The sequence below is a fragment of the Carcharodon carcharias genome, chromosome 1, assembly GCF_017639515.1.
Source record: "Carcharodon carcharias isolate sCarCar2 chromosome 1, sCarCar2.pri, whole genome shotgun sequence".
NCBI classification, from domain to species: Eukaryota; Metazoa; Chordata; class Chondrichthyes; order Lamniformes; family Lamnidae; genus Carcharodon; species Carcharodon carcharias.
In genome coordinates, this window is record NC_054467.1 from 44,083,835 (window position 1) to 44,104,587 (window position 20,753).

The window sequence follows — 20,753 nt, forward strand, 5'->3', positions numbered from 1 at the left end:
TTTTGATGTAAAGGGTAGTGAATGTGTTATAGGTTCCATGGAGGTGCAAATGGAAGCATTTCATAAGTAACAGATACTTTTTGTGAATGATAGTTCCTTTAGGAGCAGGCCATTTCAACTATGTCCTTATTATTAAGATTGTTGCCAAGTGAAAGCACCAATGGAGATAGAATTTATGTAGCTCACCATCTTACCAATTACATGTCACCGTAGGGTAACACAAGGATACAGTGAGGAAATAAATCAGTAAAATCACCTAGAGTGGTAAGAACAGTAACATATAAAATTTTTTAAAAATATATTGTGTGTTGGATCTGGTTTTGTGCCAACAGTAATTTCAATATGGTGCCAACTTCCAGTGTGCCCTCTTGCTGTCATTGAGATGTCAACCTTGACTCCGTGATAGCACTCTTTCTTCTAAAGATCCTATGTTCAAGCCTTATCCAGAAAGTTGGGCAAATGATCCACATTGACACTCCAATGCAGTGTTGAGGGAGTGCTGCCCTATTGGAGATGCTGTCTTTCAGAGGAGATGTTAAACTGAGGCTCTGTCTTCCTTCTTAGGTGGATATAAAAGATTCCATTGCACTTTTTAAAGACCAAACAAGGAGTTCTCCATTGGGCCAGGCTAAAATTTATCTCTCAATCGAAATCACAAAAACAAATCTAGTAATTTATCACAATGCTAGTTGTGGGAGCTTGGTGTGTGAAAATTGGCAGCTATTATATTACAAAAATACTTAGTTGGTTGTTAAGCATTTTGGAATGTCCTGTGGATGTGAAGGATGCTATTGGCTGGATTTTACAGGGCACACTGAGGTGTGGGGGTTGGGTGGGGGGGGGGGGTGCGGGTTGGGGGTGCAGGGGTAGGGGGTAGGGGGTGCAGGGGTGGTGTGGACTGCTCGTCCCCTTCCTGTCCCCAGAAGGAAAGTCAGTCCTGAAAGGACCAAGTTTTTAAAAAGGGTGCCCTGCATCAATAACACACAGGCAGCTGGCACAGCAGGCTGAAGATCAAACTTTCAACCCACAGTGGACAAGAAGTTTCACCCTCTAGAGCTGCCAGCCAACCTGATTGGTCATCAGCTCTAGCAGAACTCAGTAGTGGCTGCTGCTGGGACTGCAAGGAGGCCCCAGAAGGAAGATCATGGTGACCATGGTAAGCCCTGGGCTTTTGGGGCAGGGAGGGATCAGAGAGTCTAGGGAGAGGGGAAGGGGTGGGGGCCGGGTTTTGCAGGGCAGGCAGGGAGGAACAATGGGTGGGAGGGGTGGTGACATCTTTTGGTGGGGGAGATGCTCCTGATGCGTATAAGGCACCCCACCCCCGATTGATGAACCGTCCCTTCTTTTCAAAGGAGCCATTTCAAAAGAAGTCTTTGCACTCTGGCCCACCTGACACTGCCCAATGTTTGGTGGCAGTGGGTGCGGAGCCCTTAACTGCCACTTAATGAGCAGTTAAGAACCTCAATAGGACTAAAGGCGGCAGCCTAGTGTTTATCTATCCTCCCTTTAAATGCATCTATGCTATTCACCTCAACTACTGTCTGTGGTAGCAGGTTCTACGTATAGCCATTCACTGGGTAAAGCAGTTCCTCCTGAAGCCCCTATTGAATTTATTAGGTTAAATCTGACAGAAAAGGTTAATAAGAGAGGTGAAATGGCAGAATGTGTAAGTAGAAGTAAAGTTTTTATGTTTTTAACATACTTTTATGAACATATACTTTTATGTTGGTATTAGTACCATAACATTACTGACAGTATATAAACATTATCACTGTAGTATTAGTGTTTGTCCAAACATATGGATATCTGTATTGAAAGTATAAAAAACTGGGTGACCTGCACAGTAAACGTAAGAAATTTTGAGATGATAACAATGGCCCAGAAGTTGCTGACAAAGTAATGGTGAGCTCACCCTTCCAGCTGCTATTAGTGCATAAACCCCACCCCCCCAGCAATTCGGTGAAGAAGAGAGATGTCATAAGATCTGTTTCGTCACAGATTTGAACAATTTGTGCTGCTCTACCAAAAAATTACCATTTTGCTTTAGACTTCCCTGTTGTGTATCATAAAATTGTGTGATTTGCGGCTTAAAAGCAAATTAACCTCACCACAGGCATTTAAGGTTGATAATTCACGTCATTAGGACCATGGAGCTTGGAGAGCAGAAACTGTACAATAAAACTGTAAAGTCTTACTCCTGCAGGTAATAAACTGTTCCTAGAGTTTATAAATATTAAATTTTAAATTTTACATTTTTTTATTATTCCTCTTTTTCCCCTTTCTTCATTCAATCTTTTATTCCATTTCTTTAATTTTTATTGTACTTCTGGTTCACCATATTTCCTTCTCAGCCATTCAGTCTGCTTCTTTCTTTAGCTTTAATTGATTATGGAGGTGGATTATTGGTCCCGTCGTTCTCTAAGATCCTGGATGCTGTGTTGACCACATTGCAGGGTTATCAACTTGCCCTTCCAGCAAACAGCAGCACAAAAATAATTGGAATTAAAAGGCAAAATAAAATGCAACTCCCAATGCTGACCATGAGGTACCCCACTGCAATATTTTCTAGGCCAGTGTAAATCTGTTCAGTTTTATTCTCCATTTATAATTTTGACAATTTCAGGGTATTAAGAATGGATGAAGCTCATTCTGTCCCATCTCAATGATTGATGTGCAATTTTCTACGATAGTTTGAAAATCGTTTTTGTAGACTTTTGTTGCACATTTTCAAAACATCTGGATTTCAAGAATTTAATCCATCACATCTTGAGGTACTACTAATGTTCATAATCTGCATATCACCTGGAATCTGACCTTACGTAAATCAATTAAAGATACAAGTTAAGATGATAAAAAGGTCTCAAGACTAAATTAATGTTAAATAATTGCAAAGAATTAGTGGATTTGAGATTAACATATTTTCATCGTGCAATGCTGTCTTTTTAATTTCTGTAATGGAAGTTAGCAGATGATTTTATCATTTGTTGGAACCTGCATAACAGTAACACATCTTCAAAATGCATGAAACAATCTGGAAATTCATTAATATTAATGTGCTCCGGGGGCAGAAAAGATGCCTTCATGGACTTTTCGGTGTAGAAATGTGCAAATAGATGATTGAACATCACATTTACTTGCAAGTAAAAGATTACAGCATTAGCAGGATAATCATCGCCTCAAGTATATTAATTACCACTTTTGCATAAAATGATAAAAGTTTTTTTCGAAAGGCCTTAAATATATGTAAATGGTTTGTAAAGAATTAAGTTGTGAAATAACAGTATTGTAAGTTACCTTCTTTTGACTAGTTTGTTGTAAAGATAGTGCAAGCCCTAGCTTTTTCAAAGCGTTATAATTTGGTTGCAGACAGTGTGAAAGTAAACACTTCTGATCATCAGCCAATCCAGCTGTAGGGGGCTGTTCTTGATGAACAAATAAATGTGTAAGAGTAATTAACAGAGATGAATGGAAAGAAAATTGATACAGGACCCGATAAAGAAGACTCCTTCCGCTGGCTGACAACAATTTGAGACCTGTCAGCACATGCAGCTGCAATTTATGTTACAGCTAAACAAACCTTGTTGGTGTTTGAACAAGATTCAACTTTCTGTCAAATGATGAAGGGAGGAGTCAACAGAAATCCAAGGATGTGGATTTCATATTACAATCTTCACAGAACCTGAGGTCAAAATGAGTGCTGGGGCAGAAGTTGATGCATCGATAACAACAGAAATGATTTATCTATTGAAGGATTATACTTTAGATTTCAAGTCCTCTAATGGCAGATTCAATACAGCCTCTTTGAAGCCAACAATCACACCAGCAAAGGAGGATAGTGAGGATTGGGAATACAACCTGGCAATATACTTGACTCTCTTCTTCTTTTTGTTGCTCTTGCTGGTTTTATTTCTTTTTATGGTCATCAAACAGCTGAAGAATTCAGTAGCAGCTGTTGTGTGGCAGCCTGGTCGCTCTGTTAGAGAACCCTGGAATGCGCACAGAGAACAGGCTGTCTAGAAGCAAGCTGCATTCTCTACTGCTGTTACCACAAGTTTTCCAGCAGTGACAGGTAATGTGAATGATAAGTAAAATTATTTTTTGCATGTTTTCCAGAATCAATGCATTATGTAGTGTGGCTGTACATTAGATTCTTGCTGTATCAATATTACGTACATGTGAATACTGCAGAAGGTAAGTTTACTTATTACTGACAGTAAGTGATTAAGGTGGTGAAAGAACTGCATTTGTTAATATTTTTTCTGTCTCTGATGAGAGCATGCATCTAATTTTCATTGTCCAAATGTAAAGAAGTTGAAGAACTAAAAGAAATGTTTAAAATGTCATTGCATTTTAAACCTTACACTATATTCCTGGCACTGGCAACTTTTGCCAGTGGGGGATAAGGGTGGGAATAGCAAGTCCACACCCTGCATTCCCGACCTAGCCAGCTCCATTGTTTGCAATGGTATCTCCTAGCTTCCTGCAATTTTCATGGAGTTGGGCCAATGTCTCCTTGACTCATAGTCCCTCAGAGGAGTTGTGAACCATAGTCTGGATTTGGGAATCTTTTGAAAGGTAAGTTCAAAATGTCTTATCCATGCCCCCGTGCATGCCCCCGTGCACTCCCCATGACCCCTCATACTCTCCATGTCAACTTAATGTCAACTCATGTCCCTTCCATGCCCATTCACTCAGTATGCACTAAGTACATAACCAATGAGTCATGTAATAACAATGGCAAGTTGGATTAGCTGAGAAAATAAGCAGAAATCTTCTTTGACAAAAAACTGCAGTTCCTACAACAATATCAAAGTGTTAATCAGATAAAACATTTAAATAGCAATAAGAGGAGGCTTCAAGCACTTCACACCTCTTAATCTTGTCCAAATAAACATTGAGACATTGACAAAAGAGATCATAGGAAGAACAACTTATTATAAGCACATAAAGATCTCAATCAAGTAAAGTGACAATTCAGTTTACTTGTCCAAACAGAATCCCTGCTGAGCTCATGCTATTCTTGGCCTGGGCTCTCAGCCAAGAATGCATAATAAGGACAGTGCCTGAGCAGCAGCAGATGAGCTGAGACAGGGGCAAAGTCAAATGTTGTTATGGAGGTGATAGCCCGCCTATGAGGTTGGAAACTAATTTCAGAATCAAACGTGACACCAAGGTTGTGAATAGACTGGCTTAATCTCAAACTGTTGCCAGGGAGAGGGATGGAGTCAGTGGTTAGTGAATGGATTTTGGAGTGAGGATTGGGGACAATGGTTTCAGTCTTCCCGATATTTAATTTAGTCATATGTGCAGACAGGGTTTCTATATACCTAGGGAAAAGTTATGATGGCAAAGTAGGAACAGCTGCAAGGAAATTCCAAATTATTTTTGTTGAGACAGACACAGTAGGTGGAATGTAATGCCCATTTCTCCCCGCAGGCAGCTTTGGAGGTAGCAGTTGTTTGATCAGGTGGGAAGGTATGGATTAGAGATCCCTCTTTCTTCCTGGCTCCCTCTGGTCAAGCTCCAGGCAGGAAGGGTCAAGGATGGTCCTACTGCCTGGAGACATATTGAGGCCCTTTGGTAGCTACTTAAGGACCAATTAAAGGCCTCATCCTGCTGTAGCTGGTATTCTATCAGCATTCTGCAGGGAACTCACTGCCCAGCAAAGCCTATTGGGTTTGCCTATGGCCTAGTCACCTAGAGGGGGTCCCTGGTTCTCAAGCATTGTCTATCCAATCTACAGGCCCAGCATTGGGAAGAGGGGCCTGTGGAAAGCTGCCCTCCTGCCCTTGCTTAGGACACCTTTCCACCTCTCCCACCCTCGCTAGCACCCACTCTCTACTACTTGCATCCCACCCCACTCACTTTATCCAGTGACCCAGTAATGATCCCTGGTGAAGGCCCAAGTGCAATACTGGAAGTGGCGCTGCCATACTGGCTTAATTTTAACTTTGTGTAAGTGAATGAGTTTTGAGTGAGTTAAAATTGAGACTGGTGTGTTTATAATTGCCAGGTAAGACAGCATCAGGTCCTGCTTTGATTCCCACTATAGGAAAAAGCCTAAAACTACTCAATATTTAAGTTTACACATGAAGAATTACCACTTAGGCATGGTTCCAATGGAGTATTGTCACCAATACAGCTGAACCCTTGGCACCAGTGGAAATGGAGGAGCGTCTTGCATGAGTCACAGCCTTTAGGAAAGGAATAGAAAATATTTTAGGGAAAAGCACCAAAGCCTCAAGCAGACTTTTGTAGTTATTTCATATGTGAGCCAGCAATGAATAATCACAGTGACCTTTCAGTCAAACACCTTCCTCAACTTCACAAATTTTATATATGTATTTGCATGTATATACTCCATGAGTGCATATATATGTGTGTGCATGTGTGATGTTCATTTGCTTTTGTCACACATAAATTGCACACTCATACAATATAAATTTAAGTTGCCCTGTTATCATTTCTGTGTTGACATTGACTGTTTATGTTGGGTGCTTTTATTTGCCTTCCTTTTGATATGGAGAACTTTACATCAGCAACTTCAAAGCCAGTTATGTTTGATATATTAGACGGAGTGCAGTTCATTTCATTCAAAGTTAGTGCTTTAATTTCAGAGTTGATGATAGCGATATCAACATGTTATTACAAGCTTGGTATCAATAGCGAATGAACTGAAATTAACAGCCATTCTATGAGACGAATTCAAAAAGGTGGAACCTTCATATACGTGTAGCATTAGGACTCAGCAGATCTTTTGGAAGAGCATTAATCTGTCATTCTGTGTATGCAAAGTGTGGCACACTCCCGCTGCTGTCTACTCTATTACTGTACTCGCACTCCCGCTGCTCTCTCCTTTCTCACTGTTCTCACACTCCTGCTGCTCTCTCCTTTCTCACTGTTCTCACACTCCTGCTGCTCTCTCCTCTATCACTGTTCTCACACTCCCTCTGATCTCTCCTCTATCACTGTTCTCACACTCATGCTGCTCTCGCCTCTATCTCTGTTCTCAAACTCCCGCTGCTTTCTCCTCTATCACTGCTCTCACACTCCCGCTTCTCTCTCCTCTATCACTGTTCTCTCAGTCCCACTGTTCTCTACTTGCACACTGTTCTCATAGTGTTCTCTCTTATCTCGCTGCTCTCTCCTTTCTCACCATTCTCACACTCCTTCTGCTTTCACCTTTCTCGTTGTTCTCACACTCCCGCTGCTCTCTCCTCTATCACTGTCATTAGGCTCCCTGGGTATCTTCAATGTCAGCCTGAAAAAAATGTTTCCTTTCCACTTTTCTAAAATGGCCATTTGTGTGAAAGCCAGGAATGTGTAGTGGAAGTATACAGAGCAAGCAGATTGTGATGTCTGTTAGCATGCAATGTTGATTTGACACCAATGGTGCCACCTTCAACCTGAATGCTCCAATCAAATGCCCTCTCTTAATCTCATACAGCTGGACATACATTCAGCAGCAGGAAGGACCACCCACCAGAGTTATTTAAAGGGACCATCAACTACTTTCACGTTAATTGCTGATTGATTTCTACTGGCTGCTGCTGAGATAGTAGAAATAGCTGATGGTTTGCATTGTTATTTAAAGTTGCTGAAGTTAACAGGAAATGGTGCGGCACATAATGAAGGGCTTAGTTCCGCCCTCAGTGGCTCTGCCCAGACCACTTGCTCCCAGTTGTTGGTGCTATAGTTTCTATTCACCTTGGCCTGCAACATGACAGGGAGAAAGAGCATAGATGACACAGAAAAGTCCAAAGAGGGAGGAGGTGGAGGGGGAGAAGGGCTCGCAGCTGAAGGTCATATTCATCCATGGTCTACAGGGAGCAATTTTCTGATCTCAGCTTCAGTGAAGAACAGTGTCTCCACTTCACAAAGTAGGTGCTCAATGAAACCTGCAACTGTTGCAGAGCTGCAGTCTCATAGCACAGATGAGTTGAGAAATGTCTTCACTTAAAGGGTTGTGAATCTTTGGAATTCTCTATCCCAGAGAGCTGTGGAAGATCAGCCATTGAATATAAGACAGAAATCAATAGATTTTTGGATACTAAGGGGATTAAAAGGTATAGAAATAGCCTGAGAAGGTGGAGTTCAGGTATAAGATCAGCCATGAACTTATTGAACGGTGGAGCAGGCTTGAAGGGTCAAATGGCTCTCTTTAGCTCCTTTTTTTTGTTCTTTTGACAATGACTATAATCATGATTTTTGTTTGTGTTGGACTTTTTCCAGGCATGAGCAGGCAATATTTGCAATATTTTCCAGTTTGCCATCCACTGTTGTATAAGCGAGGTCCCTGAGGCTCAATGTGCAAAGAAGGATGAACACATTATATTCTCTGTTGCTGGAGAGAAACAGGTGGAGCAAGAGCCAGAATAGCAGCTTGTCCTATGGTGTAGGGAATCATTGAGTTCACATGCATCACACTGTGGGCACCGCATGTAAATTCGGGGATGTATCACAATCAGAAAGTGTTCCACTCCCTTCAGTGTCCAGTTGCTATATGACCATATTCAGCACATCATGTAGCTCAGTGCCCAGTGTTCTGGCAGCAGTCATGATTCCTTTATTCTGTGGCAGCTCATGGTACCATCTGTATTGAGTCACCAAGAGAAACCGGCTACAGGGGAACAAGAGCTATCCATTGACCACCTGGTCCATGACTAACAAGCGCACATGGGCAGAATGCACCTAATGAGAGCCATACTGCCATGTGGAATGTGATCGAGCAGACCAGTGGGATACTTAAGCAATGCTTCTGCTTCCTGCACCTATCTGGAGGAGCCCTACAGTATTTAGCAGAGCACTTGTCATGATTTATCTTGGTCTGCTGAATTCTGCAAAACCTCCCTATTGTGAAGGTGCAGCCTTTGCCACAGGTGCACAGTGAACAGCTGAGGAGGAAGGAGAAGGTGGAGGAGGAGGAGGAGGAAGAAGAGGAGGAATAAGAAGAGGAGAAGGAAGAAGAGAAGCAGGAAGCAACACATCCCCTTTTGGAATCATAGGAGTTTGTGATCGACTCATCCCACTGTGGTACCTTCAATGCAATCCCAATTCTCCATTCATCAACAGTCCCACACTTTATCTTACCTCTGTTATTGACCATTACAATGTTCTATTGGCCTCAATGCTGAAATAAAAGCCATCATTACATTTTCACCCTTGTATCCCTCAGCATGGAATTTCCACAACATCGGACTGTAACTTCCTTGGAGTGGCAATCAACATCGGATTGCCATTCAGTGCCCAAGTACTTATGGGACTTTTCTCCTGATCCTATATCACCCAACCTTCCAACTCAGGCCGGGCAATACCCAGGCAGCACATCTCCCACACAGCATTGAAGGACAGCTCTGTCAATGTGAAGGAGGACATGCCCCCTTGTAATTCTGGCACTAGCTGCCATAAACCAGGTAAGTTAAAGATCCCAGTGAAATTTAAATGTCCTTGACAAAACTCGGTGGGAGGGAGGGGGGTGGTTTGGGGGTGGTCGGGGGGCGCGCTTGGACATTGGAGGGAGGAGATGGGACCTTGGTGAGGGTGATGCAGGGGTCAGATTGGGGGGTGAGGGCCAGGTCAGATTGTGGGGGGTTCAGGCCTTGGGGCTGGGGCGGGGGTCGGACCCTTGGGGAGTGGTGGGAGGGTTGGGTTGGCTTGGGCCCGTAGGGGTAGGGATTTTGGGTTGGGTGGAGTCAGGCCTGCGGAGGTGGGTTGGGGGTTTCTGGTCGGGTCAGGTGCGGGGGGAGGTATTGTTGGGTCAGGTCCTAGAGGGGGAGTTGGACCTCAGACGGATTTGGGAGTCAGAGTTGGGCCTGCCGGTAGGGAAATCCAATTGGGGGGGTTGGGAGGTGAGGAATACTGTGAGGGTGTGGTTAGTCGGCGGTGCAGGGGAAATCCCTTGGGGGGCCGGGGGTGTGGGGGGTCAGGGGTGGGGGGAAGTCCTCTGGGGTGGTCAGTCTGGGTTTTTAACAATAATACACAGAAGTTAGAAGAGGTTTTAATTATTCTAACTTTTTCTGAGTAACTATTGATGTGAAACAATTAAAAGCAACTAAAGTTTGCAATTTAAATTGTATTTTCAAATGGTTTCCAGAGCAGGGCAATTGCCCAGGGGAAGTTTGTGCTTCTGGGCAATTGCCATGCAAACCCTTACCTGTGAAGTTCCAAGAGGGGTTCCCCAGCATATCTGTGGGGTACCCCCCTCCCAATCTGACGCTGGGGAGCTTAGAAGTTATGGCCCATTATTATATCTTTGTTGGACTTTTAAAAACAATTGTTGTGCCAACCATTGGACATAAATTTCCTCCATCAGTTCATTTGTATTCCAATTGGCTGGTATTAAACTGGTATAAAACCAGCAGGACTGGAGTGCAAATGTGAGAGAGCATCAGTGCTGGACTCTTGCATTCCACTCTGATAACATCATTGCATGTCTTAGCGATATGTATATTACTTGCACAGAATTGTGACTACCCAGGCACCATTTGTGTCAGCAGGGCCATAGCACCAGGCCACATCTTCAAGTCCTCCCGGACGTCAGTGAAGGGGTCAACAAACTCTTGGGGGGTGGTCCAACTCTGTACAATGCAATCCAAGTGCAGGTGTCTTGTAGGCTGAATAGAAAAAGAAATACTGCCTTAAACATTGTTTACTACCTGCAGAAAACAGAATTTTTAAGATTCCAACGGCTTCTTTCTCAAGGACTTCTCACTTGAACAGTTGATCCTGACAACTGCTGCACCTTACTGAACTCTTTCCAAGTTAGACTGACTGCAGCAGTGTTCCTACACCAGGAAGTCTGGGTGCTCTTCTTGTTACTGGCTCTCACTCAATATTCAAATAAAACCATTGGCAACTTTCCAGGCATATTGTGGATGAGTTGCAGTGCCTATGGGAAGTTGGAGGAAACTATTTAAATGTGAAAGTTGGACAGAAATGGAGCGATTACCTTGTACAAGAAAATTCTTATGCTGCTCTGGCATATGGTAAGAGATCCAGAAACAGTGTGGAAATTCACCCTAACATATTGATTCATGAAACTTCAATTGTCCGTATGCATTGGATTTGTTGACTTGTTTTCTTTTACATTATTTGGAGGAATTGAGCATTTGAAACTCTGGGTCTATTGTTCGTTCACCCCTTTCAGTGTCTTTCTCTTGAGTTCCAGTCGCTACGAAAAAATAATGATTTGGATCCAGTGACAATGTTGATCCTTGTCTGGCTGGAGGAATAGGGCAGTATTGTCCCCTCCTGCCATCAGCGGGATTTGTGGCAGGTGGGGGAGGAAAGATTGGCGGAATATAAAATATTGGTTTCTTGACATCAGGAAATGAGGTTGGGATCTTCCTCTTCCAACTTTCATGGCGGACTGATGGTGAGTCGACTTTCCCACTGAAGCTCAGTGGAAACCCATTTTGCGTCTCATGCATGCTCATTAAAACCCCAAAAGACCAGAATCATGCACCTCCATCAAATCTTCCGCCCTGCCAGTGGGAATTTATGCCATTCTGTTACCCGACTGCACAAATGTGACCTGCAGCCAGCAAGGGAGAATTTTAGAGCGTGTACCTTACAGTCGATGCTGCCTACACCACTGGACCTGACCACAGGTATAGTGTGTACGGAAGACAAAAAGGGTATGAGGTTTGCAGGAGACGAAGTGGAGGTGGTGGGTGGAAGGCACGGTTGGGGGGGGCGGGGGGTGGGGGTGGTAATGGAAGAGGCAAAAGGGGGGGGAGGGTTGGGCAGAGTGAGGGGGTATAGAAAGAAAGCATGAAGGGGAAGAGGGAGGCATGAGGAGAAGATGGGGAGTGAGAAGGGAAGGAGGGTGGGGCAGAGTGTTTCAGAGGAAGGAAGGGTGGGGCAGTGTTTCAGAGGGAGGGGTTGGCTGGGTCAATGTTGGAATCCTCGGGAAGAGAACAAAAGGTGCTGATGATAGGAGGGGTTGGAGACTGTGAGAGGGGGAATTGGCATACGCTAGGGTGGTAGGATTAAGGCGGGTATGGTTTTCATCTGGATGGTCATTGTGGGAGCAAGGATTGTGGGGGCACAGATAATGGAAGTAGTGAGGATCAGGATGGGCATAGACACAGTGACTGGTGTGGACTCAGTGGGGAGTGAAGGCAAGACCAAGTTGACGTGATAGTGTCCAGGGTGATTGGAGGGGGGTGCTCAAGGGTTACTGAGAGGGGAGTGATGGTGACATGGGAGGGGGTGGAGGTCGATGGCAATGGGGGGAAATTAGTGGGTGAAAGGAGGTGGGTAAAAGGTGGTGGAGACAGTCTGCTATGTGAAGTGCACCATCCTGAGACAGAGGCAACTCAACACCAAGGCAACGCCTTTGATGTCCAACTGCAAAACATTGAGTCTGGGGGAAGGATCTGCTCAGGTGAGTGGAACTGAAGGTCAGCACAACTGGACAACAAAAGGGAAACTGTCATAATCATGTGGAGATTGTATGAGAGCTTTCTGCTTTACAAGTCCTCACTGGCTGGTGAAGGCTACACAGCAGCAGGTCTGGCCCAGAGACTTCTCAAATCACTGAAAACTCAGCAAGGTGCAGAGCTACTATTCACCCTGAGTCATTCACCATTTGCTCCAGTCAGGGTTAGAAGAGAAGGGAGGGATGGAGGGGGATATTTATAAGGGGCGTACAGGCCAATGGCAGCCAAGTTGCGACTGCAGACTTCCATCCTCCCGGGGTAATGGACCTACCTGACAAGATTTCATTTGGTTGGTCTTTCCATAATGACAAGGTCCCTCCGTAGAGTCTCGAAGGCAGCGGAGACAAGCCTATTAGTGTGAATGGGAGGCCTCTCACACATGGCAGTCATCACCCTTGTCAAAGAATGACGTCTCCATGTGCAACCATATATTAGGGGGAGGAAGATCCATCCTTGGTACCACCTGGAAGGGGTGGAGTGCATGTGACCATTAAAAAAACTAGCAACAAGAATGAATCCAGTAGACTTCCAATCAGTGCAAGCTAACATATATGTATATATATAAAATATATATATACATACAATGATTGTACACTCTTGCCACCAGTATTAATTCAAATTTCTTAATTTTCCTTACTCTGGCGCTACATTTAGGTGCATCCCTGACATCTGCAGCAGAGGTTGAGGCAGCTGGCTGACTACCATGACCCTGTGTCTGTAATGACGTTGGTGGGCAACTCTGGAGGTCCAAGGCCTGAAGGACGCTGACCTGCTTTGGGTCTCCTGCTCAGAGGCAGGTGCATCCTTCACGGCTTGAGCAGCTGGAGCTGATGGGGTCACCTGCACACCCTAGGAGTGTCTTGGATGGATGCACCCGCAGTGTCCGCCTGACGCTCCACCACCCTTTGGATTCTCCTTGACTCCATGAGCAGAAGGGACACCTGGAGGGAGGTTGAGGTGTCCTGAGCTATTCCAGAAGCTCACCCATGGCTAGGGCAATGGAGTGCAGGTCCAAGTGCATATCTTTTTTTTATTCACTTATTGGCTGTGGGTGTCGTTGGCTGGGCCAGCATTTATTGCTCATCCCTAGTTTCCCATTGAAAAGGTGGTGGTGAGCTGCCTTCTTGAACCGCTGCAGTCCATGTGGTGTAGCTACACCCACAGTGCTGCTAGGGAGGGAGTTCCAGGAATTTGACACCACGACAATGAAGGAACGGCGATATATTTCCAAGTCAGGATGGTGAGTGGCTTAGAGGGGAACTTCCAGGTGTTGGTGTTCCCATCTATCTGCTGCCCTTGTCTTTCTAGATGGTAATGGTTATAGGTTTGGAAGATGCTGTCTAAGGAGACTCGGTGAGACCTTACAGTACATCTTGTAGATGGTACACACTGCTGCCACTGTGCGCCAGTGTTGGAGGGAATGAATGTTTGTGAATGGGATGCTAATCAAGCAGACTGCTTTGTCCTGGATGGTTTCAGGTATCTTGAGCGTTGTGGGAGCTGCAATCATCCACACAAATGGAGAATATTCCATCACACTCCTGTCTTGTGCCTTGTAGATGGTGGACAGGCTTTGGGGAGTCAGGAGGTGAGTTACTCCCACAGGATTCCTAGCTTCTGACCTGCTGTTTTGCCACATGTTTATATGGCTAGTCCAGTTCAATGATAACCCCCAGGATGTTGATAGTGGGGGAATCAGCGATGGTAATGCCATTGAATGTCAAGGGGCAATGGTTAGATTCTCCCTTGCTGGAGATGGTCATTGCCTGCCACTTGTTTGGCATAAATGCTGCTTGCCACTTGTCAGCCCAAGCCTGGATATTGTCCAGGCCTTGCTGCATTGGACGTGGACTGCTTCAGTATCTGAGGAGTCACGAATGGTGCTGAGCATTGTGCAATCATCAGCGAACATCCCCATTTCCGACCTTATGATGGAAGGAAGGACATTGATGAAGCAGCTGAAGATGGTTGAGCCAAGGACACTACCCTGAGGAACTCCTGCAGTGATGTCCTGAACTGCGATGACTGACCTCCAACAACTGGAACCATCTTCCATTGTGTTAGGTGTGATTCCATTCAGCAGAGAGTTTTTCCCGTCATTCCCATTGAGTTCAGTTTTGCTCAGGTTCCTTGATGCCACAATCAGTCAAATGCTGATGTCAAGGGCAGTCACTCTCGGGTCACCTTTGGAGTTCAGCTCTTTTGTCCATGTTTAAACCAAGACTGTAATGAGGTCAGGAGCTGAGTGGTCAAGCGGAACCCAAACTGAGCGTCAGCGAGCAGGTTATTGCTAAGCAAGTGCCACTTGATAGCACTGTTGATGACCCCTTCCATTATTTTACTGATGATCGAGAGTAGACTGATGGGGCAGTAATTGGCCAGGTTGGAGTTGTCCTGCTTTTTGTGTACAGGACATACCTGGGCAATTTTCCACATTAGCAGGTAGATGTCAGTGTTGTAGCTGTACTGGAACAGTTTGGCTAGGGGCATGGCAAGTTCTGCAGCACAAGCCTTCTGTACTATTTTCAGAATATTGCCTTCAGCCTTTTCTTGATATCACATGGAGTGAATTGAATTGGCTGAAGACTGGCATCTGTGATGCTGGGGACCCCTGGAAGAGGCCGAGATGGATCATCCACTCGGCACTTCAGGTTGAAGATTGTTGTAAATGCTTCAGCCTTGTCTTTTGCACTGATGTGCTGGGCTCCTCCATCATTGAGGATAGGGATATTTGTGGAGCCTCCTCCTGCTGTGAGTTGTTACATGTCCACCACCATTCACAACTGGATGTGGCAGGACTGCAGAGCTTAGATCTGATCCAGTGGTTGTGTGATCACTTGTCTATCGCTTGATGTTTACACTGTTTGGCATGCAAGTAGTCCTGTGTTGTAGCTTCACCAGGTTGACACCTCATTTTCTGGTATACCTGATGCTGCTCCTGGCACGCCCTCCTCCACTCTTCATATCTGGCAGAAAATGTGCATTCTGTTAGACTAAGGACTCCACGGTGTCCATCATCCTTCCCACGGAGACTTCCATGCACTCACATGCCGGAGCATTGACATCAGAGAGCATGTGGATTCTCTCCTGTCTTTTGAGTCACTCTGTTGAAGGCCTCTGATGACCCCTGTGCCTCTTTGATACTCCAGTATCTTTTCCATGGCCACTTCCAGAGGCTTATTATCTGATTCAGACATAGCAGGGGTCTCTTCTCCAGCAGACCTACTTCCACCTGCTGTGGACAAGGGTCTATGAGGTGACAACCAGAGTGTGAGCCTGAGCCTAAACTAGATCTATGACCCACAGAGGTGTGTGTCTCTGATGGAGGGTGACGGTGAACACTGTGACGGCTGTACAGGCGTGAAGGAGCCCTCATCTTCCTTTTGAGGTGTCCTGGAGGCTAGGCTTACTTTTGGCACCTAGAGTGCAGAGAAGAGAGAATGAATAACTGCCTAGGTTGGCTCAAATGTTGCACTTATCAATCATCTTGGTTTTCTGAGGGTGGTCTGGATTACGCATGCTTCCTTACTGGATGGTTGGGGAATGCTGACCTCACCACCAGCACAGTCACAGTCACAGTCCTCCCCTGCCAGCTCGGCAGCCTACTGTTCAAATTGGGTGAGGGGCTGAAGCTCAGGCATCCCTCCTCCCATTTTCTCTCTGTGCATCCTGCTGTGGGCCACCTTCTCGTGCATGGAGACAGATAGATGGATTATGAGCATGTATAATGAAAGAGCAGGTCGCAGGCTGCTAATTCTGTTGCTGCTAACTGACCCTGTGACTCATCAAAACTCAATCACCATATGAATGACATAAGTGAGGAATAGTCTCCAGTTGCTGGGATGAGTGCAGCTCCTAGAGCACTTGGGAAGATGGACACCATCCAAAGCAGGTCGCTTGCTTGATACCCCATCCAGCAACCGCAACATTCAGTCCCTCCACCACCTTTGCACAGTGACAGCAGTGTGTACCATGTGCAAGATGCACTGCAGCAACTCACCAAGGCACCTGGGACAGCACTCTCCAACCCTGTGAGCTCTACCAGCTAGAAGGACAAGGGCAGCAGACGCATTAGAGCAGCAGCACCTGCAGTTGGCCACTGTGTCTTCACTGTGGCTGCATGAAAACCTTGCAGTTCCCTCGCAAATAGCATGCACATTGACTGCAGGAGTTCTAGAAGCCGCAGCCCACCACCTTGTCAAGGTCATTTAGGGATGGGAAAGGGAAATGCTGGCTTTGCCAATGACACCCAGGTCCCATGAGACAAAGGCAGATGTGGTGAGGTGGGTTGTAAGGGTAGAAGGTTCACCTATCCTAGTGGCACGGATTAAACCATTGACCCTTTCCCTGCACTGCAGGGTGGTCCTCCTCCCCACCCCAATTGGTGCTGATCACCCTGGCTACCTGGTCCCAGGCCGCAGTGGTCAGCTGGGATGGCCTCCTGAACCAATCCCTGGGGAAGAGGACATCCCACCTTTCCTAGCTGTCCCCAGGGATGCATCGCTGAAGTGGGGAGCTGATGCTTGCTGCCTTCTCCTACTCACCCTTTCATTCTTGCCGTTAGTGAAGCGCTGTCCATGTGCCTTTTAAATATGGTGCCCAGGCATGATGGCAGGGTGCCCACCTTCCTACCCGCCCCACCAAGAGACTTGATGCGGAATGTGCGTATGCATGACTAATGAGGCAGGAGCACATGATTACACATAAAAGCCCACCCGGCTCCGCGGTGACAATTACTCCTGCTTTCTCATCCCACCATGGCAGAAGGGGAAGATTCCGCCCTATGACTCTAAGCTGATGCTCTAGCTGTCTACCCTGTTCTAGGGGATATTGCCTTCTTTAAGCTGGAGGTCTATGTGGCTGAGGAGAAGGCAGCTGGTGCTGCTCCTGTTGCTGTTGGCGTGTCTGCTTGTTTTGGTCTTCATCAGAGGTCCATGCTACTGCTGTGTTGCTCCCTTACTTCAGGGAAGGTGGATTACAGGTGGTTAAAAGTACTTCCAAAAAGTCGGAAAAGAACATTAAATCAGTGAATTCAGGCTGTCTGAACGAAGCCTGCAGGCACAAACCATTCACAAAGGCTAGCCACAAACTTTGCAAGCTCACTTTATGAAGGCTTCCTGAACATCAGTTTCTTTGTTCAATGACTCCCACTGTTCTCTCACTTCATTGACCCTGATTCACACACAGCTCAGGAAACCAGTGCGTATGCTGTTAAAGTCAGAAAGCTCAGTTAATTCCCTCTTTTAATTTTTAATTATTTACCAACAGCTGCACAGGGGTTTCTTGTTTGCTTGCAAACCTGGACATGGAAGGATTATGTGGGTTCCTGATCCAATGTCACTTTTTGCAGCTTCAACCCACCCCTCCCAAACTCCCACCACCTCCGCCACCGCCTCCCCCTGTGCTCCCCCCCCCACCCCACCACCCCCCCAACCCCCGCCTGCATCCCCTCTACATTTAACATTCTATCCAGCATTCCTAGAACATTCTTCTCCAATGTCTGTGGAAGTGTGGGACTGCACTTCTTGCCTGGGAGCCCACCACAAAATGCTGCTAGAGACTGTAACCCCAGACCACTGTCACATCCCAGGGCTACCCTCAGTGTTGTTAATCACTATTCTGCATAACATTTATATCCTTATAAATTCTATGACTCACCATGAGCAAAGTTACTAAACATTAATTAGTATTATGTTCATATATAAAGCTATTATTGTTTGTGAATATACCGACTTGAGGATTGAAGTGATTTTGCTTTTGGTCTCATTAGTTTACCATATAAAGAGTGTAATTATAGAAAAATATTCTAGATTCTAATGATACGGAAAATTGGATTAGATTACAATACGTTTTATTTCATTCTCACCTGGGGGCTAATGATTTGTGGATATTTCACTCAACTGTATATTAGCTTTGGTGCACTATCCTCTCCATAGTATGCTTTTTTTTCCAAATATGATTTATTACCCAGTTAATAATGTTTTATGAATAATGCTTTATTTTGTAAATATCTTGCCCTATAAATGTATCCTTTATAATGTATAGATTTTGTTTGTTTTGTGGAATCGTTTTTTAAGTATATCTATTTGGTATTTAATTATAATAGAGATCAGATTATTAGAAATGTCTAATTTGGTACATTTAGCAATTATGGATACAACTTGGAATATCTTTTACAATAACCAATAATTTCCCAAGTTGCAAGGTATAAACTATAATTGGCTGATGTTGTATGTATTGCAATTAAGACCATTATACAAAATATCCTACCCCAAAATGTACACAGCTCCATTCTACTTAATCAGCTTTTTATATTTTAGTCAAATGAAGAACACCAAAAAACAATTCTAGATAATGAATCCTACTGGCAACCTAATAAATAGCTTTTTATTATCAGATCAATGCTTGACATAACAATATACATTTTACTTCCTGTTATTTCCCTCCCTCCTATTACAGAAATGTAGACTGGGATTTTCTGGCCCTGTCATTGTCGAACCCACTGTGGGAGATTCGGTGGCCCAGCCAAAAGCCCATTGATTTTAGGCGGGATCAGACGATCTCGGAAAATCCCACCCACAGCATCAAAAACAACTCCTTCAATGAATCTTATTGATAACTAAATGAAGAGCATTCAAATTCAAAGCATGTAGTCAATTTCATGAAGTTGCTTTAATTTCTATTCTTAGTGCAAAATCTCCACTGTTGATTGATTACCTAATTTAGATTTCAGTCTTTTGATGCTTTAACATGTTACTAACAGCACAACAAAAGTGCATTGGCAATGTAAATTACCGCATGTCATGAAAAATGTCAGTTATGTCTCAATGGATAGCACCCTTGTCTCTGAGTCAAAAGTTTATGGCTTTAAATCCCACTCCTTAAACTCGAGCACAAAAATCTAGGCTGATGCTCAAATGCAACACTGATGGAATGTTGCACTATCAGAAGCTTTGCCTTTTGGAGGAGATGTTAAACTAAAGCCCTGTCTTTTAGCTCTTTTAGCTGGGCACGAACATTCCCATGGCAGTATGTTGAAGAGAACCAGGGGAGTTATCTCCATTGTTTTGGCCAATATTTATCCCTCAATCAACATTGGTGAAAAAAAAGCAAAACACTGAAGATCTGAAATAAAAACAGAAAGTGCTAGAAATATTTAGCAGGTCTGGCAGAATCTGTGGAGAGAGAAACAGAGATAACATTTCAAGTCCAATATGACTCTTCAGAACCCTTGAAAAAGGAGATTATCTGGTCATTTTGGGATTGTTTTGGGAGCTTTCTGTGTGCAAATTTATTTCTGCTTTTCCTACCGAACAACAGTCATTACACCTCACGAGTACTCCATTGGCTGTGAAGCACTTTAGGATATCATGAGTTTATGAAAGGCACTATATAAATGCAAGTTTTTTTCAGTGTAACTTACTGTATATCATGAAAAGTGGATATAGTGAATAAATAAAATTATAGTTTTTGTACTCCAATCAGCACAGCTTACCTATCCAACTTCCACCATAAGCTCTTCCTGCCTTTTCATATCCTATGTATCACCTTGTGCACTCCCTTCTGGCCCTCTACCTAATGTAGATACCTTTAAAACAAGGGGCTTTTATACCCTTTCAGATTGTTCAGTAGTAGCAATCGACAGTCTGTAATACTCTTTGCGTAGAAGTTGTTCAATGGTATAGAAAGAAAGCTGTCCCTCTATTTTACTTTGTAGAGTAGCAGTCTCTTTTTGTTAAGAGCCTTTACCTAGCAGGTGTAGAAAGTTGCCTTTGCTGGTATAACATATAACTACATGGAATAAAATGCTGAGCTAGCTTGTGAGGGCACACCAATCAGCAAGTGCACAAAAGCAAGTAAGTTATGATGAACCTTTATAAGACATTGATTTGGCCACAACTGGAATATTGGGTGGAACCGTCTGGTCCCGTTGACAGTGGGCATCATGGCAGGTGTGAACAGAATATGGCAAGATGGCCAAAAATCAGTTTTACGCTGTCGTGAAAGCAGTTTGTGATTGTCCCCTCCACCCATCAATGGCAGGCTGCATTTCCTGCCGTCGCATGTAGGGGACCTAATTTCAATATTTTGGCATCTCATTATAAGCCCTGCTCACCAGATTCAGCCCCCATGCCGGATCATCTGGGCTGCCGACGTGTCTTGCAACTGTACAGAAGGGACATGCGCCTGGTGAGCTGCACTTCACTTGGGACTTCGAGGTTTGTTTGCTTACCTTGCTTCGGGAGGCACTCGCAGTCATCGGCTCCAGACTTTGCAGGCAGCACCACATCACTTTTAGGGGGCTCATGG

At 44.6% G+C, this 20,753-nt stretch overlaps 1 protein-coding gene across 1 annotated transcript; it reads left to right on the forward strand.

Annotated features, from left to right (window-relative positions):
* Nucleotides 1-3,690: 3,690 nt before the first annotated feature.
* Nucleotides 3,691-4,017, forward strand: LOC121270756 (small integral membrane protein 43-like). The gene has a single exon (XM_041176193.1). It carries the CDS (start codon nt 3,691-3,693, stop codon nt 4,015-4,017), a length of 327 nt encoding a protein of 108 aa, XP_041032127.1.
* The last annotated feature ends 16,736 nt before the right edge of the window (nt 4,018-20,753 follow it).